Source organism: Anneissia japonica, unplaced genomic scaffold (genome assembly GCF_011630105.1).
Source record: "Anneissia japonica isolate Jap-2015-1 unplaced genomic scaffold, ASM1163010v1 scaffold4054_len1135799_cov195, whole genome shotgun sequence".
Taxonomy (NCBI): Eukaryota; Metazoa; Echinodermata; class Crinoidea; order Comatulida; family Comatulidae; genus Anneissia; species Anneissia japonica.
This window is the reverse complement of record NW_022694605.1, coordinates 1,058,115-1,083,808: the sequence shown is the minus strand read 5'-3', so window position 1 is coordinate 1,083,808 and position 25,694 is coordinate 1,058,115. Positions and strand designations below refer to the sequence as shown.

The 25,694-nt window shown below is 34.2% G+C and overlaps 3 protein-coding genes across 5 annotated transcripts; 1 reads left to right on the top strand and 2 right to left on the bottom strand.

The window, feature by feature from the left end:
* Positions 1-3,325: 3,325 nt before the first annotated feature.
* Positions 3,326-10,039, bottom strand: LOC117101118. Of its 2 annotated transcripts, none has more exons than XM_033241005.1 (4): positions 9,894-10,039; positions 7,573-7,889; positions 6,747-6,941; positions 3,326-5,183 (listed from the first exon to the last, which is right to left on the bottom strand). In XM_033241005.1, the coding sequence occupies exons 2-4, from the start codon at positions 7,769-7,771 to the stop codon at positions 5,059-5,061; spliced, it is 519 nt and encodes a 172-aa protein (XP_033096896.1). In that variant the 5' UTR covers positions 7,772-7,889; positions 9,894-10,039; the 3' UTR covers positions 3,326-5,058. The 2 variants fall into 2 exon arrangements, with proteins under 2 accessions (XP_033096896.1, XP_033096897.1); XM_033241006.1 differs by having other exon boundaries at positions 9,881-9,979.
* A 27-nt stretch (positions 10,040-10,066) lies between these two features.
* LOC117101117 (AP-1 complex subunit mu-1-like) lies at positions 10,067-20,908 on the top strand. The gene is made up of 10 exons (XM_033241004.1): positions 10,067-10,233; positions 11,931-12,087; positions 13,354-13,421; positions 13,696-13,826; positions 14,495-14,639; positions 15,540-15,666; positions 17,120-17,262; positions 18,066-18,296; positions 19,410-19,535; positions 20,072-20,908. The coding sequence occupies exons 1-10, from the start codon at positions 10,192-10,194 to the stop codon at positions 20,168-20,170; spliced, it is 1,269 nt and encodes a 422-aa protein (XP_033096895.1). The 5' UTR covers positions 10,067-10,191; the 3' UTR covers positions 20,171-20,908.
* Positions 20,569-25,142, bottom strand: LOC117101120 (transcription elongation factor 1 homolog). Of its 2 annotated transcripts, none has more exons than XM_033241008.1 (4): positions 24,988-25,142; positions 23,644-23,774; positions 22,796-22,866; positions 20,569-21,522 (listed from the first exon to the last, which is right to left on the bottom strand). In XM_033241008.1, exons 2-4 carry the CDS (start codon positions 23,754-23,756, stop codon positions 21,458-21,460), a joined length of 249 nt encoding a protein of 82 aa, XP_033096899.1. In that variant the 5' UTR covers positions 23,757-23,774; positions 24,988-25,142; the 3' UTR covers positions 20,569-21,457. The 2 variants fall into 2 exon arrangements, with proteins under 2 accessions (XP_033096899.1, XP_033096898.1); XM_033241007.1 differs by having other exon boundaries at positions 24,972-25,113.
* Between the last annotated feature and the right edge of the window lie 552 nt (positions 25,143-25,694).

Genomic DNA, 25,694 nt, shown 5'->3' with positions numbered 1-25,694 from the left:
ATAAAGTTAAGTTGAATAGCCATAATTACAGAGCATAACACTCATCAAGTCCTTGTTGAGCCATATTTATCCTTGGCAATTGCAATAGTTTCAGCATCTTCGCAATTCTATGCTTCCTAATATGGCTGTTCAGTCTATTTTACCTCGATATTAATAACATTAAAGTTCAGTTTGTCCATAAGTTCATTAACCTTGGTTTGAAGTTCCTCCACAACATCTGCCGTGACAAACAGATGCGTTTCATCAAGATCAGCAACAACAAAGCGTTTTTTAAGAATTTCTTTTGCATCCAAATGTAGTAAAAACTGCTTCATTGTTGGGTCACTAGGAAAAGATAAGTTAAAAAAATGATTTTTTATTTCTCATCATCATCCTCCACCTAATAAAATCTTTTCATTGGTGCAAGTTGTTTGTGTTTAAACTTCTACTGATTGAAAGAAATGTAGGCCTAACATTATTTTTCGTATAATATCAAATGACAAGGATCTACTTTAGGTGTGTTATTCAGATTCAGATTTTATTTTGTCCAAAAGGAAATTGCACTTGGACTACAGTAGTTTTGAAAAAATACATAGCAGAAAAAAACATTACAAACACTAAAATACAACAATTAAACAGTATCCAGGAATGTACTTCAGTTTAAATTCTATATCTACATTTATTTACTGGCAGCTATTAAAACTTCTAATGGAGAATGGAACAAATGAATTATGATAATTTGAATTTAATGGTTTGTATTGCAGGCAATAGATTTTAACCTCTTACCAGATGGCAACAACATTGATAAAGATTGTTTAAAATGATAAGTAATATCATTCATTATATATTTCATTTTATCTACTATTCTTTTCACGCAAATTTTAGGTACAGTAAACAAAAGCTACAATTGACCAATAACCTAAGCTTGGTAATCACAACCAATTAAAAGTTAATATAGCACAACGAAGATTAAGTTTATATTCTAATTTTAGTAAGTCTAAAATAGTCTAAAAAAAAAGTCTAAAATAGTATGTAAATTTATAATATATATATATATATATATATATATAGGCTATACACGTGTTGTAGGGTACTCTTGTCTAGCCATATAGCAGACCACCTAGTGATTATGATACATACGAGCGCGACCATACCGTCTTGATTCCCAGGTCCGTACTCTCTAATAATGCCATGGCTTCTCCAGGCTCAAGGCCTAGCCTAGGCTTGCAAGGAAGTCTAAAATAGTAAGTGGGGGTCTAGGCTTCTGTACGCATAGCCTAGACAGGCATTTCACCACACATTGTTACTTACCATTCAACCAAAACTCCTTTAGTCACGTTAACCATGTTTTAAAATCAACATGAATTACCATCAAACCAACATTCTACACAGTCTACAGTAACTCTTAGCAAAGAATATTTTTGCTCTAATAAGTACACTCTATCAAAAGAACAACTCGAGCGTGTCACGCTTCCGTGATGGCGCTATGACATTTCTACGAAGACCCAAGGGGACATGATAAAAACAATTGTATCACGTACGTACGTATTCACGTACGTACTACGTGATAATTATCACGTATGTACGTGATAGTAATACGTACGTACGTACGTATTAATAATACGTACGTACGTGATAGTAATACGTACGTACGTGATAATAATACGTACGTACGCATGGTATAATTAGTAATACGTACGTACGTGATAATTATCACGTACGTACGTGATAATTTTTTTTTTATCATGTCCCTTCTTGAGTCTTCGTACATTTCAAACAGCCAGGCAAAACAAGTTGCTGCTGTTGTACGTGGCATTTTTTCACCGTTTACAATTTATATTGTACTCCTCATTTAAAATCCATGAAAAAATTGAAAACTTACGTTACAGTCCAGGCCAGCTTTTCCCTGAATATGCAGTTAAAAAAAACATTTACTAGCAATTGCAGCCTCCGCATAAACGTCATGGACTCCCTCAAAAATATAATTCAGTTTTATAACTCACTAAATATTGCACTGTGTGTGAGGGGTATGCTGACGAAAATGTTGTTTTGTGCTACAGATAAATAATGTAGTATTATATATATGATCTATGTTCTTTGTGATGTTTTATATATTTTCATGTTGTTTAATGAATTATCTCCAAGATGGAATTAAACAGTTTATAATTAAATTTTATGTTAGCTCTTGACTTTCTTATTTTCGCTTTTCGTTTTTCAATATCGGCAAAAAATGAATCAGGCACACAAGCTGAGTATAATATATATCAAATCAATTAAAATAAAACTTTCTTTTAACTTTATTAATCCACTTTATTACCCTTGAAAAATGTCAAACATATAAAAGTGTCATGATGAAATCCAAGTCCAATAAATGCTATGCAACACATATTGGTCATTCTTATTCCATGTTACAATACATTTGATTTATTGATATTTATTAAAAAATTATTAAGGCACAGAACAAGCAGTAGCAGTAAATTACTGAACTGAAGCTTGTTGTAGGGACATAATACGTTGCTTATAGCCACGAAAGACTTAGAAAATGTAGTTCATAGATAATAATAATAATAATAGTGTAGTTTTATATAGCGCACATATCCATCTAATGTAAGATGCTCAGGGCGCTTGATATGTGGACTAGGAACTCGATCAATGACTTTCTTCTCCCCTAAGGGTCCCTTCGTGTCTGTGCTACCCGGTAACCCGGTACCAGCAACTCTCGTCGTCCACCACAGGGGCTGTCTGTTCCAGTACACCAGGGTATCCCCCTACTTGTCTCGAAGGATGTACTGGGTTCTTTATAGTGCACACGAGCCATTGTATACACTGGGCCTACAGTTTATAGTCCTTATCTACCACCAGAACCATAGGCGAGCGTGCCATTCGAACCAGCACCGATATTATGGCTATAGCTTGCGGCGCCCCTGCTAATCGCTCGGCCATTTGACTCACCAAATAGAGTGCCTTGAAGCATCAGCATTAGTATTAATACAACATTTGAGGATTGCCTTTGTCTTATTAAGTGGACATTTTTGTCCATGCACACACTTTTGTCTTCGAATCCTCTTAAATAAATTGCCATCTATTATGTCAATACATAATACTACTCACCTCACCTATATTTTTTTTTCCATTAACAAACAATAAATAAATTAATTAATAATTTAGTGTCAAGGCCAAGTGTTATACTATAGTGCTCCACTATAATCTGAAGGCACCATCAATACAGTATGTTTGATCTGATTAATTTACTAATACAAAACCATCAACAAGATTTAAAATACCAGATTTATGTAACCACATAATAAGCATTAACTTATTTGAAACAGATAGACACTAAATCTGGTTACAGTGGTGGTAGTTGCTATTTCCTTTTTATTTTCTACAGCAATAAACAAGCGATACAAAAGTCACTTTGATAGCACAAACTCAAGATCCGTTAATAAAGAAAAAAAATGCTCTGCATGAAATGTAAAAATCACTTCTTTAACACTCTGCCCGACAAATACGGAGACCTCAGTGTTTGGTAACGCAACGCTTGACCGCCAAACACAGAGATCTCTGTGTTTCAGGTTTTTTTACGGAATCCGATAGATGGGGTAATTACCGACATGTACTAACAATTTGAACACTATATACCGTAAGTATTTCACTATTTGTTTTTTTACATTAGGGTAAAGTGGTATTGATTTACTTTCACGAAATTGCGATTATCAGCTTCGTTGAGCGAAACTGTGTAAATCTCCAAAAGTGAATCATTTTCATTTTACTGTTACGAGTCACAAATTGTAATTAGAATAAAGTGTTTGGTACCATTGTAAAGCTAAAATGTTTGTAGTTCTTGTAGTATTCATTAAATCACATTCTGATCAAATCCACACTCTGAACGAGCTCGGAAAACTGTAAAAATTTGCTAAAAATTCTGGCGGTGGCTGATAATACTTTTTCAAACCCCTGGCGGTCCGATTGTTAAAAATACTTGTAAAATAAAAAAACAGGTACAGTTGAATTTGCCCAATCCAAAAGGCCACTGGAAAATTGTTCGACTTCGATAAAATTTGACTTACAGATTGTTAATTAATGGAAAACACAACAATTTGACATGTAAAATAAGTTTGACTTAGAAATTATTTGACTTAGGCAAGCTTAACTGTATTTACATAGTAGATGACTTGTAATCTACTCAGTAGATTGCAACAGTGAGCATGTTCTCCTAGATGTAAATGATACAATATGTACACCAACTTTATACAGTATTTCTTAAATGGTAAATGTCATCTTAACAGACACAATTTTGATATATCTCATCTGAATGCATTAGGCTTATACTACAACATAATGGTAAACAATCTATCCATAATATAGGCCAATAAAATTTACAGAAGACACTGTCTTCTTCAGAAGACATATTTTTTCACAATAAAATAGTACTGTGCAGTAAATTACTTACTGAAATTTGTCACTGATTAAAAACTTGCTATAAACCAAGATGCAATTGCTACCAAATTATGTATACAGTTTATAGTCAGCCCTTTCGGAAAGATTTTGTTTATACCTTGTATTGTTTCGCAAGCCCACTGCCTGTCAATAATTATGATTTTGATAGAATTAAAATTATATTTTTGGCCTGTTAGCACACCATCGGCTGCAAGAATGTAAGAATTACTTAAATTTATGGTTCCTTGTAGCTGCCTTTAGATCTCCAATAACAAGAAATCTATTTTTCTTTCTAAAATATATAAATATAAAGCATCTATCAATTTGGTAAAAGAACACTCATTCTCTATGACTGTGCGATAGGACTTAAATTGAGGGACGAAAATGCGTTCTCTATCACTTCCTGGTACATTAGTTTCTTTATCAATAAAGTTTTAGTTTTATGTTCTCCTCCACCTACTGTTGATGCGTTTGATGGACAAAATAATTTTCCGGACAAATGAAAACATTATTCATATTTTTTTCCAGTCCTCCACTCAGAATCATTCAAAAATAAAGTTTGCTGAACAAGGTATAAAGAAAGTCTTTACTTTATGACTTTAGAGTTATTTGTACCGTAACTTAATATTATCTGTCCCACGTTCATAACAAAGATTCTAGTGTTTGCTTAACCTCCCCAAAAAGTGATGGTTCTAAGAACAGGATTGATCGCGAGATGAAAAGCTGGCGTAGTTCTGCATCATAGCGCCACAGATGTATTGCATCACCTACAGTACAAGAAAAGCATATTATAAAACACGTAGTAACAGGGTATAAAGAACGCTTTAAAGTAGATCAAAGATCTTATAATAACAAGATAGCGTTCTTTGCGATTTCTGCGTGCAAATTCTGTAATAATGCAGTGTAGGACGCTCTCTTGCAATTACAATTACTTTTGAACTTTGACATCTATGATCTCAGTGAAAATTCTGGAACAACCACCATAGTTACAGCTAGCACGCCCTCTTTCAATTACAATTACTTTCTATTGTTATCTGCGTGAATTGGACGCTTCTATTTGTTACAGGCAAAACGCGGACAACGTTATCTTGTTATAAGATCTTTGAAGTAGATGCATATAGATTTGAGAGGGCACTTTTCATCTTGCCTTTTTAATTTTTCTTATTGACATCATATTCTCTCTTTGACATAATTTTTTTGTGCGTGTTATATTATATTGTATATTTATTTGATGTTGACTTCTAATTGATGGTTTCATATTTGTTAGTTGGTATGAAAATGAAAATAAAAAATAACGCCATTTTTATCTAGATATCTTTAAATATCTTTTAAATGGATAGCCTTATGTCTCAATTCCATTTCTAAAAAATATTGAATGTTTCATCAAGAAATTTTTTTTTGAATGGGAAGGGAGGGTCTGGTATAATTTCAATTGGTCTTTCTACTTACATTCAATTATACTATACAGTACCGTACTCGCACGAATAAGCGCCCGGGCGCTTAAAATATATTTTGCACTTTTTAAAGGGGCGCTTATTCAAACGGGGCGCTTATTCGAACGTGGCGCTTATGAAAACAGAGTGGAAATTGAGGGGCGCTTATGGAAATAGATGAAAATCGAGGGGTTCTTATGAGAACTTATTAAATTCAAGAGGCACATTTTTAATGAAAAACGATTATATAAGGACATCAGGAAACCGCAAATTACGAATGGTCGTGCGACGGAAAAGATAATCGTCCAGAGAGCATGGCTTGTCATGACAAGAATGTTGTGAGTACAGACTGTATTACATTACACAAGAGCAGAATAGCGGATGAAATTAGTGGTGGTGGTTAGCTTGTTGGCCATCGGCCGATTGAGAATAGCAGGCATGATCATTGCAGGTTTTCTTGAAAACTTAGATGAGAATGTGTTGAAGATGCAAATTGTTGGAAAAGGAGTAGGACTAGGCTATAGGCAAATGTAAGAAGATGAAAGTTGGAAATATACTGTCTGTCCAGGGAGCTCTCATCTGTCCAAGATAAATATCCTCATTTTGATATCGACTAAATGAGGGGGGGCGTTTATTCAAATTAGAAGGGGGCGCTTATTCATACGGGGTGCTTAAGGAAATTTTCACGTTAGGAAGGGGCGCTTATTCGAGAAGGGCGCTTATTCAAAGAGTATAGTATCTAAATTTTTGTCTTTATTGTCATATAGATCTAATTTGTAGATTTAAAATTATGTTGGAGAGGGGGAAAGAGTATGGGAAACATAAGGAGTTAAATCTGACCCTTCCGAGGTTCTGCATTCAGTCGCTGCAAAGTGTAATATATTAACTGTGTATTACCTTGTTGAGTACTCTGGTATGTTCCGCTAGCATTGGCTATGAAAAAAACCCCATTACTAATGCTGATCTGTTCAATGTTCATCAAATTGATCATAACATCTTCCTGTAGGGGTAGGAATAATGTCTCACCCTTTGGAAGGAAGTTCTCTGAGTGGAATACCTCTACTCCTCCCTTGATAAACAAAAATTGTTTACCTGCAAAAAGGAAAATAATATTAATCAATAAACTACCATTCGTAATTATTATCTTATCTTATGTTAACTGAACGTTATTCTTAGAGGGACTAAAGCTTGATTTCATTCGATAAGAGAGTAATAACCTATTCGGACTACACTCTGTTGCGATGTAATTGGTGGTAATTCAAAACTGATTACTCCTGATCACAATCAACAAGCGTATTCAGAACACAAAACAACTTTACATTCTAGAGCCTAGGCCTACGGTTGGCTGACCTCAGCCAAACAGTGCCTGTGGAATTTGTTATGATCGGATTCCATGGTAATCCAATGCAACGGGTAACAATTGCAATACTAATTAATTATCAACTACTATTGGGGAGCTTTCACACATGATTTTACTTTGCGATTTTCTGCAATTGGGTGTCGCAATTGCTACAACTGATCGCAATGCGATGCTAGTCTGAATGGGGTATAAGTAAAAAAACAAGCAGCACCTGTGAAATATAATATTAAATATGTTAGAATTATTGAAATGCACTGGGTAATTAGATAAATCTTAATCAATACATTAAATGTCAAATAATCTGATAACTAATGAATTTAATAGTTTTGGTTTAACTGCAAGTGTACAAACAAAAAATGATACCTCTACTCATTGTATTCTTTTGTGGACTTCGACGTTTACTCTCACTTCCTTCCATTGGGTCGAGACATCTTCGTTTCAAATGATTTGTGTTTCCATTTCGGATTGCTCCATGCAAGGCAGTAGAGCTACTTGAGTGATTGTGCATAGGATTTGTCAAGCTGAAGCCAGAGTTTTGAAAAGGACTACCGGGTACCTGCATCTCTTTTCTCAATACAAGAACAATACAATAAAATGCAAATTACACTGTAATCTGTAAACACGCACAGACACCTACTGGCTGTGAATCATTCAAGTGAATTGTCCTACATGATCTTGATCTGTAAATAAACAAGGTCATAAGACATGTAAGCAAAAACCCAATGTCAATGAATATAAATGATGAAAAGACTGCATTAAAGGCAATGTCAGTATTGGTAAGAAATACAATTATATTTTGTGACTGGAGACCATTAAATTTAGGGGCCCCCACTTTGGGGCCCCTAAGGGCCACCAGAGGGCCCATACAGGTGTTACACCACTGATTGTATAAGTCATTAAGTGGAATACCACAGGATAGCGTTGTTGGTCCGATTTTGTTTTCTTTATTTATTAATGATTTGCCAAATTTTACCCATTCACATATTCGCTTGTTTGCCGACGATATGAAAATTTAAAATGTGGTAAACGATGTGGAGGATGCTGATGCATTTCAATGGGACATTGATAGAGCATTTCATTGGTCTAGAACTTGGCAGTTACCATTTAATGGCTCAAAGTGCAAAGTAGTCCATTATGGTAGAAAGAATCCTAGGTGCTTATACCATATGGCAGGTAATTTGTTAGGTGTTGTTGAGTATGAAAAAGACTTAGGGGTTACTTTTGATTCTAGTTTGGTCTTTAAATTGCATGTTGCAGATACAGTATATCTAAAAGAGCTAACAAGAAACTAGAGAAACTAGGAATGATTTATAGATCTTTCAAATTTCTTGATAAGGAGAGTTTCTTGAAATTATACAAATCAATAGTCAGACCAACTTTGGATTATTGCAATTCTGTTTATAATCGTATTAGTAAGCAGGATCAAAACTTATGAAAGAAATTTCAACAGCGGGCCACAAGATTGATTCTTGGATTTCGTGATATTCCACATGAACATCGGTTGAAAATACTTGGTCTCCCAACTTTGATCTATCAACGACAAAGAGCGGATATGGTTCAAGTCTTTAAAATAATTAAGGGGTTCAAGTGATGTGTTTTTTTAATTTGACTGGGATTAAAGATGTATTGTCCCTTGCTAATGTCAAAATCATAAAAAATAATTTTGAAATAAACTTGCTCATATTGAAATAGCATACAAATTATTAACCTGTGCATAAAAAATATTGAATTTAAAAAATATGTACCCTGATTTTTAAACCAAAAAAATATAATATTTAATAAAACACTTCCAGTGGACTGGAAGTGTTTCTGTCATTTTTCGCTGTAAACTGATGGGTAGACATTTTTAAATACACTAATTTCTATGTTCAAGTTGATAACATTTATGTCACTTCAAAATAGGCAAGTTAATTTCAAAAAATATTTTTATGATTTTTTTGGTACAGTATTTAGCATGGGACAATACATCTTTAACGGACAAGGGTCATCAATACAAGATGAAATTTAGTCGTTCTAGGATTAATGTTAAGGGGAATACGTTTTCTAAAAGAGTGGTCATGCTGTGGAATGCACTTCCCAGTGAAGCAGTATTATGTTCCTCTATTAATGCTTTAAAATCAAGGCTCAATGAGGCGTGGTCCAACCATCCACTGACTGAAGTTGGACCGTATGCCAAATAGTGACTTTATTTACAAGAGGGGCTTTTAAGAACTGAGTGCTTTACTTCGGTCCAGCAGGTATCTACGGGAAACCAGTAAACCAGTAATAAAAGTACTGAGGATGCAAACAAGATTATTCTTCAAAAATTCAATATTTCTCACTATAAATAAAATAAAAAAATAAAGTTTTGTTGTACTATTGTAGTTGTAGCCAGTAATTATATGGATACCTATTTACTACAATACAATACATTCAGTACAGTACTACAACGATTAACGCCCAAAATGGGTCAGACAAACGAAGTGCCGTATAATAAGCCCAATAATCCAATCCAGGCACCTCCGAGTCCATGGCCTGCCAATTCTTCCCTTTTTCTTTCTAGCATAATTAGTAGCAGGCTCACACACTCTTCACACCGACTAGCAACTCCCTCGGTCCCACCATCCTATAGATTACATAAAATCTAGATCCTGGGGATCAAATACAAAAAGAAAATGTTATGAATACATACCAGACATACATACCTTACAGTTACACTAGGTTAACTTACAAGAAGCCCAACACAACATCGATTAAAGTTCTGTTGTACACATCTTGTTTTGAAAACAACAAACTGGGAGCAAAGTTCATTTGCGTTTTAATAACAAAAAGGTCAACTTCCACACATGCGCAAATGAATATTTGCGGTAGTTGTTGGCTTACCTTTGCTAGCTACATCATCATCATCACCTGCTGACGGGGAAGTGCATAAATTACATTGTTGAAAAATCTGTCTATTAATTTTTATTTGATATAAATACTTGCTGGTATATATTATTCAAAATGTCTGTGTCAGCCGTGTTCTTTTTGGATATGAAAGGAAAGGTAAAGAGGGCAATATTACAAATTTTAGGCGATTTTACGATTCTAGGCTAGGCCTAGCCTAGCGAATACATCTCATCCGTCGTGACTAGCCTAGCTAGGTCCTAGCTAGGCTAGTCACGGCGGATGAGATGGGGACCGAGCAATGTGGCTTAGGAGGAGAATGAGAGCCGCTCGTATGTGAAGAAGAGGGCGTGTAGGCCTATGGGTGCGTTCCAGACGCTAGGCCTAGCATTTGTACCAGAACCCGGGCAACATTGGCGCTAATGCACTTTTGCACCTAAATTTTAATTCTTAATTTTAAGTTAAGAAGAATTAAAAGTTAGGTGCGAAGGTACATTAGCGCCGTAATATCCGTAGGCCTAGTGTATTTGTAAGATTTTTTACAAAAATTGTTTAAAAAAAACGCACAAAAAAGTAATTGCCCAACACCCCAACCCACTGCACCATGATTTAAAAAATAAACCCCAAATTAATAATAGGAAGTGGATATATACTGCATAAATATATATATTAAGGAATACCAGTCAAGTCGCCCCCTTACAAAGTCGCCCCTTACAAAGTCTCCCCCTAACCAAGTCGCCCCCGTCAAGTCGCGCCCCCCCCCCAGCAAAGTCGCCCCCTAACCAAGTCGCCCCCTTGACTAATATTGAATATTATTATCAACTAACCTTTGAAACTTATTTAGAACTTATCTAGGCCAAGGAGAGATGCCTACCGCAGCGTGAAAAAGGCCTACCCTGTATGTAATACCATACTGGAAAGTATTTTAATTATGCGGATGATACATCAGAAGCTAGCTAAAATTTTGCGGAAAATCGATAGGAAAATAGGTGCGCATGATTGTAACTACTGCATACATATTATATTACTTATGTATTTATTTATTTATTTCAAAACCAACAGCGAAAAATCACCACTTACACTTACAGGATGGACATAAAATATATACTGTAATATAAACTCTAAAAATACAGAAATACAGGCAGGACAATCAAAAGTACATTCCTAACTAACTCCTACCCCACCAAAAACAAAGAATCAAGAAACAAACATAGTCACAAAAGCTGCTTAAACCTGAATACTTTTTAAGATGAGGGAAATGTTTAAAACTATTAAAAAAGATATCAATGCTACTATTTTCAGAAACAATACGGTTGTAAGAACAAGGTATATATAGAAATAAAACTCCGTTCTTTATATGAAGAGATCAGTCAAGGTCTAATTTTTGCAAAATCTGTGTTGAAGTCCGCCCTTATATTTAAAATGTGCATCAAATTTCTAGGATATTTTTGGATATATTCCCTGTGCAGGCTTTATTTACGATCTGGATGGAATATACATCATAATAACTGACCTTTGATTTGCCAATTGAGGCAAACAGTAATCATCCAGATAATACCCTTTCTAGCTTACCCCAGAAAGTCTGCTAATATTCAGAGGCCTTAACATTTCTAAGTCTAATTTTTTGATATATTCCCTGTGCTGGCTTTATTTACAGTCTGGATGGAAAATAAATCATAATACCCTGATCTTTGATTTGCCAAATGAAGCAAACAGTAATCATCCAGGTAATTAATACCCTTTCCAGCTTATCCCAGAAGGTCTGCTTATAGAGATTTTTATTTGCATGTTATGCATTACATTGCTTAAACCATTTGTCATGTAGTCAATAATTTAATTACTATACTGTATTTCAGGTGCTAATTTCCCGAAACTACCGAGGTGATGTGGACATGGGCTGTATTGACAAGTTCTTACCCCTCATTTTGGACATGGAGGATGAAGGCCAGTTAATGCCTATTATCCAACATGGAGAAAATACATTTATGTACATCAAACATTACAATGTCTACTGTATCCTTTTTCGCTCATACTGCCATATTAGATGTATATTGAATATTTTAATTTTAGTATTTATTTTTGTAGAAAGAACTTATTAAAAAAAAAAAATTTATTTTTTTTATTTACCATTTTATTCATTTAATCATACATTACATTCAAAATGAAAATAAACAAAAACAATTAAATAAGTGCCTTTCTTTTCCATACTTAGAGTAGTATACATATAACAACATTGAACATTTTTATAAATTCTTTTACTAGTGAAAATATAATATTGTATTTCATATTCAAAACTTGTACCATTACGTTAGGTGAACTATTTATATACCAGAAGCCAGGGTAAGGCCATTGACTTGAAACATTTAAATATTCATTATTTATTTGAAGCTTTGAAAAAGAACATGCAGTGAAGACCAAAATGAAAAGAATTTCAGGCGGAAATATATATATATGTATCTTGTAATATTATAGTATCTAACAATTTCTCTCTTTATATTTGTTATATATGGCAATACTTTCTGTATACTATTTCTATAGATAATTTCCTTTACTAATATAATAACAACATTTATTATTTTTTCCATTCATTCCAAGTAGTATCAGTTCCTTTGAAAATTGTAATTGTATTTGAAGGTTTTTATTTATCCAGCTTTCCAAACCTTTCCATATCTTAATATATTTTTTCACAATCCCAAAAAATGTGGTCAATTGTTTCAGGAAATTGCTTACAAAAAATACATAATGGTGAATCAATGTACTTTAATCTATAGAGATAATTTCTCATTGATAATATATTATGTATAATTCTATACTGCAACCATTTCAGATCCGTACTCTCTGTGCATTTGATTGGTATTATATTAAACACTTCCCACTGTTTGTCAGTAAACTCACTTTCAAAAAAAAAATTGATATATAGGAAGAATGGATGGATTTTCTTTGGTATAAATACCAAGGATAACCCACAAAAGTTTCAGGAATGCATAGGTAATTCATGAATAATTGCAGTAGTTCATGAATAATCAAATTCTCCATTCACTCAATCAATCAATGAACCAAACAAATAAACAACCACCAATCAATCAGTCAACTGGTAATTGATTATAGTAGGTATCTTCCAAAATTAATTACCTGTGGTGCCTAACATAGTAACTTGAAATAGAATTACACTTAAGAGAAAATAATCTATAGTTCTTTTAATAATAATAATAATAATAATAATAATAATAATATAGTAATAATTATCTGTATTGTTCATACTTCCTTAATGTATTTTAGTGGTTGCAACAACAAGAAAAAATGCAAATGTTGCTCTTGTATTCACAGTCCTTCACAAAATTGTTGAGGTGAGTGAGCATTTTAAATTTTAATGTGTAATATTACAGTACAAATGAACCTGTGTTCCATGCATGTTCCTTCGATTGTTGAGGTGAGCATTTAAATTTTAAGGTATAATATTACAGTACAATTGAACCTGTTACATTGTATTCTATGCGTATTCCTTGATTTGTCTTGTGATTTTAAAATGAAACTATGTGTGCTACTCTACCTATGCCATCACCTATAAACTTAATAATGTTTATGGTTGTAATTTATTTTTAATTTTAATGAATTTAATAGGTATTTGTTGAGTACTTTAGAGAATTAGAAGAAGAAAGCATACGAGATAACTTTGTATTAGTTTATGAACTCCTAGATGAACTCATTGACTTTGGCTATCCTCAAACAACAGATGGAAAAATACTACAAGAGTAAGTGTCTCCTTCAGTCAAATTAAGTAACAACATTCATTGCAATCCATCAGTGTGTTTAAAAAAAGATTTTTAATATGTCCCTTTTTAGTTCCTATGCTTGTAATGCAATAGGAACTATTGTAATCACTCTTGCTATTTCCTATGTTTTTTATTGTGTGTAGTGTGTATGTGTGTGTAGACATTTATGCAAATGCGCATGCGTCAAAGAAAAGTTTTCCGACATTTTGTTTTACATCGCGATGGGAAGATAAATGTGAAGTTTCTGCAGAGTTCAGTCAGAACTCACACTAACCGACCGGAAAGTCGGCATGGATGAAACTATTTTGGTTTACAGCTTCAAAAGGCAGCTTAGCTCCTGTCTCTTATACACATCTAGATGTGTATAAGAGACAGGCTCTGGTTAAAATATATAATTAATGTTTTTATAATTTAGATTTTTTGGGGAAGCCAGTTCCAGTTATTCCCTGTTAGCATAGTAATTTTAATTTGCTTTTTAACTTGATTAGTTAAGTCACTGTCAGATGCAAAAGAAAAAAAAAACCAAAGAGAGAGGAAGAGCCATAGTATAAACTATGCTCTGACATTGGTGATTGGTAAGAATAGCTGACCTTTGTAAAGTCTCTTTATCACCCCATTTCCACAATATACAATATATTTTTCAACAGGTTCATCACACAAGAAGGTCACAAGCTGGAAGCAGCACCAAAGCCCCCAGCTGCTGTAACTAATGCTGTGTCATGGAGAAATGAGGGTGTGAAATATAGAAAGAACGAAGTATTCTTAGATGTTGTTGAATCTGTTAATCTGTTGGTAAGAAATCAAGATCATCTAGTATATACAAACAATAGTAGAGCATTTATATAAATTATGTGGAAAATTAAAATTGAATATATAAAAATGCAAATATCCTTTATAATTTGCAAGTACGTAGAAAATTAAAATCCAATTTGGTTTTATTTATACAGATGGAAGTTTTCTCTTTCTCAAATATTATCCAAGCATAGTACTGTAATTACAGTAACTACATAGAGTCTAAAACTAAAAGGGTTTTGCCTTGAATTTCAGGAGCGATCAGGGGATGAGTATCTAATGACTTATATATGTTATAAAACAGAGTGTGTCGTTATTGTTGTTATTACCAAAGATACTAGAAACACAAGATAGAGTTCCCCACAGAATAAAAACTGTTCCACCAAAATGCTTGGTGGGAATACAAACAATGGGGCGTCGCATACGGCTGGATATAAAAACTTCTGCCAAACTTACATAAACCATAAAGGTGAATACATAACCTCTTTTTGCGGAGGTGGAAATCGTTGCCATTATCCATAAGATACAAACAAGTAGGCATAAATAAACCTAAAGAATAAAATGACAGACACATGTTATTCACCCTTGTAACACTGCCAGTGGAATGTAATTTCTGAGTTTTTCAGACAATAAAATTATCTTGAATCTTGAGAATTGTATAACTAGGCTCTGATTAGTGATAAAGTTTCCGTCCTTAGCGGAAAGTGACGGCCACCACATATGTCTGGATTTACTTAGCAACAGAAGGGCCAAATATAGATAAACTTGCATTATAAAAAGAGAAGGGCACCGCGTACGTCTGAACCAATTTACGCATTTTTGCTATGCGAGTGCTCTACCTTGTGTTCCTAATATCTTTGTTATTACTGCTATTAATATTTCATGTGCTGTTTTCATCAGGTGAGTGCAACTGGGAACGTGATGCGCAGTGAGATTGTTGGAGCCGTTAAGATGCGCGTTTTTCTTAGTGGCATGCCAGAGCTTCGTCTTGGCCTTAATGACAAAGTCCTCTTTGAAGCTACTGGTCGTAAGTTCATTGATCAATTTATGCATGTTCATAATAATTTATTATTTGTAAAATACTTAATTCCTCATCAATCCGACTATTGGAGATGAATGCAAATTGTTAATGTTTATATGTACCTGTATATACTTTTATACACACAGCTTTCTCTGTAGTTGTTTTGTAATTGTGAGCCACCATGCAAGTGAATTATGCCTTTTTTGACTTTGAAACTTTTGCTGATTTGCTACATGTCTAGGTTTTGAACCTCAGCTTCCAGCCAATTGTAAACACCTTCCATCACCTAGTATGTGTGTTGTCGTTATTCAATGTATTATGCAAGCATTGTACAGTATTGCTACATTGATAGATCCTTGCTTGATGATAGTGTAAAATTGCATGTTTATTTAATGTGCCTGCAAATACATGTTCTTCAAAAGGCAGCTTAGCTCAGTCAGCTAATCTGGTGGTACCCACTGTGTGTGTGTGCACTGAACCGTAGAGATCTTTAGGTCCCGGTTCAATTCCCATAGCTGCCTCTCCTTGTGTTTCAGCTGCAGGGCTGAAATACAAGTTCCGGTAGATTACCACCTTTCGGATGAGACGTTTAAGCCGTTGGTCCCGTGTCTAATATGGCCCATGTGCATGTTAAAGAACGCAGTACACTCTTTGGTAAAGAGTAGAGGATTGTCTCCCGGTGTACTGCCCAATTCACCACCAGAAGGATCCCGAAACAAGTCTTCAGACTGCCTGAGTTATCCTTTGTGTGATTCACACTGAAAATGCTAATCTTATCTTATTGTAAAGCCAGGCTACAGAAGGAAAAAAATTATATGCTCTACAACTAAGTATTCTAAGACCTGAAGGGGTGTTGTTATTGAAATAATCATGAATGGCCAATAAGATTAAGATACAGATTTTTGAATATTTAAAAACTGGTGGAAAAAGTTACAGTATTAGCACTTGCCTGTAGAAACCTGTTTGATCGATGACAACTAAGTATTCTTGATTATTTTTTTCCCAGTTTTAAAGTATTCAAAAATTGTTTTTCCTCAGGAGCCTGTCTTTAACACATTGCCATAAATTTGCAATGAACTACACGCCATACAGTCTCAAGAGTGCTGCCTGTGCTCATAATTATTTCTGTCCCAGTGGACGCTTGAAATATCCCCACCTCTTCTGATGCAAGCATGAAATCCGTGTTATAAGATGGCATTGTGTGAATTAGCATGCTAATGGCACCCAAGGAATAAAATAAGTAAATCATTTTCGACAGTTGCTGGAGTGGTACAAACACCAATTCCTAAATCTGATTAGGATGTTATAGCCACTGCCATAATTTTTATACCGCCTTCAAATACCAGTTTACTGTAATTCTGAAACTAATAATTTACCTTGGTATTTTATTTATATGAAATTAATGTTCTAAAATTACACATATAGCAGTTTCATATGTATTACTGTTGCTTTTATATAGGAGGAAAGACAAAATCTGTAGAACTAGAAGATGTCAAGTTCCATCAATGTGTTAGGTTGTCAAGGTTTGAAAACGACCGTACAATTTCATTCATACCGCCAGATGGGGAATTCGAACTTATGTCATACAGACTCAATACACATGTAAGTGTCTCAATGCAAACATTTAACTTCATTCATTTATTTGTCATGTTAACCCAACCAACCAACCAAATCAAGTCAGAAATCAGAATAGTTTTGTTACTAATCAGTGATGATGGCAAGGTATCAATTAAATGAGCATAGAGGGGTATTTAATTCTTGTCATTTCGGAATAGTGTAATTATTATTTTCTGCAATATATATTTTGATTTAAAACATTCTAAAGACAGTAGTTGTGGAGATTTTCTGCAAAACCTAGGGTCATATGTCAAATCTGATATTTCCGGTCAATATTGCATTAGAGCAAATAGAAACATGCATGTTCTGAACTATTTAAAGCAAAAATCAAGTTTATGTGACCACTGGTTACACAGATATCGAACCTATATTTTAACCCCTAATTTGCATATTTTAGCTAATTTGCATATGAACAGGACTACATATAACGGAGGTGCGATTTTCAGAATTTCATTTCCTCGTCCCATACACGATTTAAAAAAGAAAAATTTCAATATTATTGACGGCCATTTTGAAAAACATCCCTAAATTACACATGCGGCTTCAATGCAAGTGTCATCCAGGCTTGGGGTAACCTGATGGTGTCGATATAGACATCTGGCATGGGTGACTGCTCCCACTAATGTGATTTCTAGGCCTCTTTTCAGTTTTTTTTTCCTAGCACAAAAAATGTCTTTATATAAGGCAATTTATACTTCTGTTTTAAAGAAAACTACTTGCTCATGTCTGTTGCTTCTATTTAGCCATTAATACCTTTCTCAAACTAAGGAAATAGTTGTGAATTTCAGGTAAAGCCTTTGATTTGGATTGAATCTGTGATTGAACGACACTCGCATTCTCGTGTTGAGTACATGATCAAAGCAAAGTCTCAATTCAAACGGCGTTCAACAGCCAACAATGTTGAGATCATCATTCCAGTACCAAGTGATGCGGATTCACCGAAGTTTAAGACTTCAGTTGGTTATGCCAAATATGTTCCGGAAAATGATGCCATTGTTTGGAATATCAAGTCATTTGCTGTAAGTGCAAAATGGTTTCTTATTCATTATTAGGTTCCTTAGACTAAGCAATTGTGATGGATTGTTTCAGGAAAAGTGGCTATTAAGATTGAGTTTGTGAAGGAGTGTTGCTGTAACTGGGTAGTTGAGATGTTCCCTTTCTAACTCCAGAGTCCCAGGACAAATTGTGTCAAAAACCAGGATTTGACTCCACTCTAAAGCTGCAATCACACTGGACTTAAGAAAAAAATTTTTTACCGAGATCGTGGGTAACATTCTCTTACCGCTGTCCACACTTGGATTTATTTCAGGTTGGCAGGATCGATGACAACAAATCATGCCTTTTATTAGATCAGTTAAATTAAGCAGCAAAAAAGAAAAAAAAATCAAAATGCAAACAAAAAAAGAAAAGGACACAGGCTGAAAAACATGCTGCATGAAAAATATTTTAACCCCATGTCACGGTCAAAAAGTCAAGTGAGATTGTGGCTTAAGCACCATAAATGAATAAAACTGACTGGCACTAAAATTTTATGACAAATACTTGTGATTTGCCCATACACTGTACTGTAAAACCTCGAATAGAAGTCCCGGGCTTCTTTTTTTTTTTTTTTTTGCCACCTTTGGATGGGCTTCTTTTCGAGGCTACTTTTGCAAAGTAAAAAGCGGGGCTTCAAATTTGAGATGCGCTTCTTCTCGAGATTAAGCCCATTGGGCTTTTATTCAAGGTATTACGGTATGAGTGATATGACTCATAATAATAATAATGCTGCAGCTTTGATCTTGGTTCATTTGCATAGCGCTGCGTGCGTGTAGCTTTTTCGAGTGATCTCCTTCTCAATAATACCTCCATGGTTTGATCCTGTATTTGCAAAATCAGATGCAAAAACTGTCAAAATCATTGTTTTAATAGCCTTAAACATTTACAAATTCTGGCTTTCTGTAATGTGATTACTAATTTCATTGCATCTGTGTCACTGTTATGTATGATTTTGTAAAGATATGTTCCTAACAACAAAACCAAAGGAGTGAAAGCACATGTAACAGATTCATTTGTTTTTTGTATAATTTGGTGTAAAGTACAAATGCAAGCAAAACAAAATAAATTTATTTGCATTTCATTGCTTCTTAAAGGGTGGTAAAGAGTACTTAATGAGGGCGCATTTTAACCTGCCAAGTGTAGAATCGGAGAGCATCGAAGGACGACCACCAATCAATGTTAAATTTGAGATTCCATACTTTACGACGTCTGGTATTCAGGTAAGTTATTAAAACAACATGAATTCTTTTGCATTTTTATGAATCAACAAGGACTGCTCACCGGTCAGCGCGTTTAATGCTTCTTGTATGCACCTTTAGACGAGGCTTTTTGTTGACATGGAGGAAATATCCTCCATGTTTCAATACATTACACAGGATTTTCGGCAAGGGTTCATAATTACCATTAATTACTACAGAACAGAAAAAAAATGAAATACTAAGATGCGATTCAAACTCATGACACATCGCCATCCATGCGACGTGTCCTATTAGTGGTAATGGTAATAATATGTAGTCCTTGCTGAAACCTGTTTGTTTCGTAGTTGTATGGGGGGCACAACTTAATAAAAGGGCCATGAATGTTTTTTTGGGAATCTCCCCTAGTTTGTGTACAAAATTTCCTGCATGCTTTTAAAGTTCTGGAAACAAGAACAGCAAGAAGTGGGGTTCAGATGTCCGCCTGCGTGCGGACCTAAAAATGTTATATTAAAGTAGCAGTCATTGCATAGTTTAATGTTATTAATTTTTTTCTACAGGTGCGATACCTGAAAATTATTGAGAAGAGCGGATACCAGGCATTACCATGGGTGCGGTACATAACACAAAATGGAGACTACCAAGTGCGCGTCCAATAATCATCTTGGAAGCTAGTTTTTAAAGCCAGTTGGATCATTGTAAATCTTACAATTAATCAAGCTTAAATATATAACTGACATTTTAAATTATTGATTGGTCATAAAATAAACCAAAACCATTCAAACTTTTAATGCAACTCAGCCGTTTGCTACAGGTCAATGTTTTACATCATTTTTTTTATTTCTATTATATTTGTATCCAACTGGAAATTTAAAATCCAAATATAAAGGTCATAAGTAATTGTTCATCTTGTATCAAAAACGTGTTATTGAAATCAATGTTAGTATAAAAATTCTTAATCTTTCAATTTAAATTTTGTTTATTATAGGTTTTGAAGGTATGATTGCAAAGGTATATACATGTTATATATCTGACAAATATTAAAGAAAAAATACAGTACATTATCTACATCTTTTATTCTGAAATCACTCTTAACTTGTACTTTTTTTCACAAACACATAACCCTCCCCCTGATAGTTGGTATCTACAAACTAACATATTTTTAATGGTTGAAGAACCAGAATTTCTATTACAAATCTCAAAGTGACAATCTTCAGATAAATAAGAAGGATCCTTTTAAAGGAATACAGTACTTTGAAATTAATTAAATTAATTATCTAATTTATCATTATTCCCTTGCATTTTGAAACAGGAAACCCATAAATTTTTTCCTTAGTAAATGCAATGATAGGTAATATCTGTTCAAAGGCATTAAAGTAAATAAATTATCAACATAAGGAATACAGTGATTAAATGTTGCTCTTTAAACTGCTTTCCATAAACAATAAATGATATTGATAGTGCAATCAGTAAGAATTCTAGCAGGCCTGAACTCAATACAAAAATTCCATCGCAAAATGTACATATAAATGCTCATGAAAAAAAAAATTGAGAAAGAAAAAATTAACTAAATACAGTTTATACCATACTTTTCCTGGAATTCAAACAAAGGTTGTCTTGAGAAAAAAATTTGAACATGTAGAGCACTATAAACAATACATTAGGTGGTCCGTAAACACCCAATCAAAATCCTGGATTTAGGTGAGCCATGCAATGTAATGTATGGAATATACTCTGGACGAATAAAGCTACAATTGGCTTTATTGAAGATGACCAGTCAAAAAGGAATTTAAGGCATTTTACATAATTTTTACATGGTCATAAGTACATTCCTCTCTTTTGCATCATGAAATCAGATGACAAAAATAAGTTCACTCTCTTCACTTAATACTGTACAAGGTGCCAATCGTATACAAGCATGCAGTACGTTGGCACTGTGTCCTATGCTAGGCATTGGCGGTTTCACAAGCATCAATCCAGTCGCTGTAGACATCAACTGATTCTGACAAATCTATATTGTCTTAGTCAAGGAATGTGCACTGTTAATAACTGTATACTTTAATACTGGAAAAAAAATGAACTCAAGACCAATAAAAAGTTTATCATTACAAAGTACAGTGTCACTGGATAACTTTGAAGATACTTGGCAAGCTTTCAACTACTGTTGTGGTCTTGTTCACGCTGATGTAATCTGATCTTCATAAAATTAACCCGACACTGAAAACAGATGCAGGTAAATTTAATTTCCCCGCCATATGGAATAACATCATCAAAGAGCAGGAGGCGCCGCAGGGGCCTAACAAAGCACACTGAAGGGAACAGTTCTAATGTTAGAATAATATCAGATGACGTTCTTAAATTTAATATTAATATTATTATTACTGATATTATTATTACAATTAATAGTAATATTCTCTGTGTTATCACTCTTATTATTATCACTATTATACTAAATACACATTTTTATTGCTGCTGTTTTGATGTAATGTATCTGTGATTTCCTGTTTTTAACAACTCAAATCTTGTAATTCAGATTTATTTCTGCAAGGTACTGTTTTATGTGCAAACTATTTTAATGAAGATACCGTAATATATTTATCCAAATTTTACATTGGCTTGGGAAAAACAAAATAACCCCCTCCGAAACAAACTGATTGTTCCAGAATGACGCATGCTCTATAAACTTCTGATAATTGGCCTAGGGTCAGATGATTCTTGACAAACCATAAATAAAATTTACTGTATATGTGGCAAAGACAAGCCAAGCCAAACCTGTCACTCGTCGCAATTCGTGTTTCAGAAATAATCGCCAAAACATGCTGGAATGTCAACATTTTAAAAATCTATTTTAATGCACTAAACTAACCTTCATATATCTATACATCATGCCATGCTGTTATTTTCCCCATTTTCAATGTTAAAAAAAAATTTTTAAAGTTTTGGTGATGGTTTCTGCCTGAGAAATACCTGAAATCATACACTTTGAAGGCTGATTTCTCAAATATTGTTCTTTAAACAGCTCTATGTTTGAATACTTGTAACTTCATAAGGAAATGTCGGATTGAAATGGTTCTTTTACCATTTTATAGCTCTTATTTATAGTTTAACCCTGTATTAAATTTAACTAAAATTTTATTTTTGCAACAGAGTGACTGGTTTGGCTTGTCTTTGCCACATATAGGTTCAAACAGGTAAAATCAACAATTATTAAAGTACTGTATTATGATCATCCGATATACAGTACTGCATTTCATTTTAAGTTTGTTAGATAGAATGAAGGATACAATTTATACTGGTCTGGAAATCCTCTGCGCAAACTCTACATGTTATGATCCCTATGTTTCGCTGTCGGTCCCTGTCAATAAAATTACGCTAAAAAATAAGTATGCATGAAAATAATATATTAGCAAGGACAATTAAATTAAAAAAATAACACCACAAAGTCTACAAATCAATGCTGTTCTACTGCAATATGGAAACCTTCATTGTCGTCTACTGCAAGGGCTTTGAAGAACAATTACATACTCAATTTTGTTTTCAAATATGGTAAAGTATTATTACATTTACCATTTTCAAACAAATTCAACAAATCTCCACTGTGCATTCATGTTATACTTGAATTTAGGTTTCCTGAAAGATGACCCTCTGAAGTCCAAAGATATAAATCTAATCGGGTCCTTCTGGTGGTAAATTTGGCAGTACACCGGTAGACAATGCTCTTTTCTGAAGTGTAAGTCTTTCAAAAACAGGTCACCAGGACCTTTGTGGAGTAACCTTTCTCTACCCCATGATGCACAGTTTGATTAGTTTGAGATATTTAATGCATGTCATTAGGAACTTAGTGAAGTAAATGTCATTGTCCCTACCCCTGGATGCATAGTTAATTAATGCGGGCTATGCGGGTCACTAGGACTTTAGTGGAGCAATGGCACTACCCGAAAATGCATAGACTTTAGGACCGAGTTCTAAAAATGCTTGTTAAACTCAAATTAGATTTTAAAATTTTACAATATTATCAATAACATACCCATCAAAAATTATCAATGTATACTTATAATTACATTTAAAAGTTCATTTCATTTAAAAAAAAAAAAAGATTAAAAGTTAAAACAATTTTAATTTTTGTACTTACATTTTAACTTCACATGCTTTTTCGTGATTACAAAAGGGACATGTAAACTGATTGACGAGCCCAAGATTCTTGGCTTTTGGAGGTGGCTTGCGCTTTGATCTGCGACGTCCCATTCTTATTTACTAACAGCTCTATAATTGAAAAATATGGTAGTAATTTTAAATGTAAGCAACCAACTTCTATTCTTTTTGTATGCTTAGGAACACAAGATCGATTTAAAGGTAAGCATATAGGTTTTAGATGAGCACCTCACTAAATGAATATGGTCTCAGATCAATTAGGAATACATGAATTTCTTTATTAATAAAACTACAAGTTTTATCAGATACCATACTTTTGTCTTGGTGATCAAAATAAACAATTCCATTTAATCACTTACGCTGTCATAACCATAATATAATATATAATATAGTTATAGTCATAAGAATACTACATTGGGAAGTATTTGTGGGTTATTGTAGGATTGTGCAGAACTAATATAAACCCCCATGCCTTGGCTCAAATTTGCATGGAAAATCACCAGGAAAATAGGTGCACGGAATTGTAATTGCTGCATAATTGCATTGGTTATAGTCTATTTTTCGGCAAAATTTATGCGGAAATCGGCCCTTATTTTCCTAAATGCGCACACAGATTTCAATTCCAAATTTTTGCGCGGTGGATACATTTCCCGCACAGGACTTAACTAGGCCTATACACATACAGTATGGCCTGTTGCTGACCTTAACCTTCTTTATTATACCAAAATAATGCACGGTACAATACTGTACTCAAGAAATATTGTTAACACATTGACAATTTTTATTAAAACAACAATAAATTCAAGCCTATATTGCCAGTAAATACATTGGATGACATTTTTGTTAAACCACATACACCATTACTTATGTCCCTAGCTAGGCCTAGGCCTAGCCAAATAAAAATAGGCTAGGCTAGGCTAGGTCCAGGAGGTCTAGCATGAAGAAAATAAGTTAGTTATTAAGGCCTAGGTAAATTGAATAGACACCGAACACAGCAAGCTGCAAGAAATTCAATTTGTTAAAAAACATACAACGTAGCTAAGCCTAAAGTAAATCGATAAATATAGCTTTAGCGGTGCGAAACGTATTGAATGCGGCCATCGCGAGTTTTCTGGCCAGACATAAGGCGGCGACACGTACTGCCTTCACCGCTGGCGATACAGAGCCTAGGCCCAAGATTAATCAGATAAATACTGATGAATTATCCTAGAAAATAATTAAACTGTACATGCAACATAAAATATATGAATGACTTTCACTACCCGTGGCCAAGCACACGGCTAATAAACAAAGAAATGAAAAACTCACACGAGAATATGCTTACTGTTTAGCTTGAATTAATACAAACACAACAACGTGTTTCACAGCCCAGATGTGTATGCGGCGGACGCGAAAATCAAACATTCAATAATTGCCAGGGTCTCATAACGATTTCGCCCTTTCCAAAGATGTCATCATCGCGTTTCAAACAATTGCATCATACATATATACAGTAGTTTCAGTTCATTAAAGGTTCATCTGACATTAAAAACTTCGTATCGCCTGCGACAATATATAATATTGACAGTACGTTTAATTGTTAATCATTATATTGTAAGTACTGTAACAAGAACGTTTTGGCGGGGTTGTGGAGGAGGGAAGGGGCGACCACCAATTTTAATGTAATTTAAACTGACGATAGGCACACTAGTAGACATACACTGTAATAATAATAATAAATGGGATTGTAAGCGCAGTTCTAAAGTTAAGTCATTGTTTATACGCCATATCTTTTCTATTTTTGTTTTTGTAACTTACTGGATGCACCAACAACCATTAGGCCTAGGCCTATTATACCTCCCAGTGCCCGCCCCAACCCCCACTAAATCTTTCAAAGTTATAATGGCATAAATCATGGGCGGCGGAACCGGGGGGGGGGGGCGGTGAGGGCCGCCCCCCCCCCCATCCTTTTTATTTTATTTTTTTTATTCATTTATTATTTTATTTCATCAAAGTCCAACAGTGACTAAGTCACCCTTTACAGGATTGAAT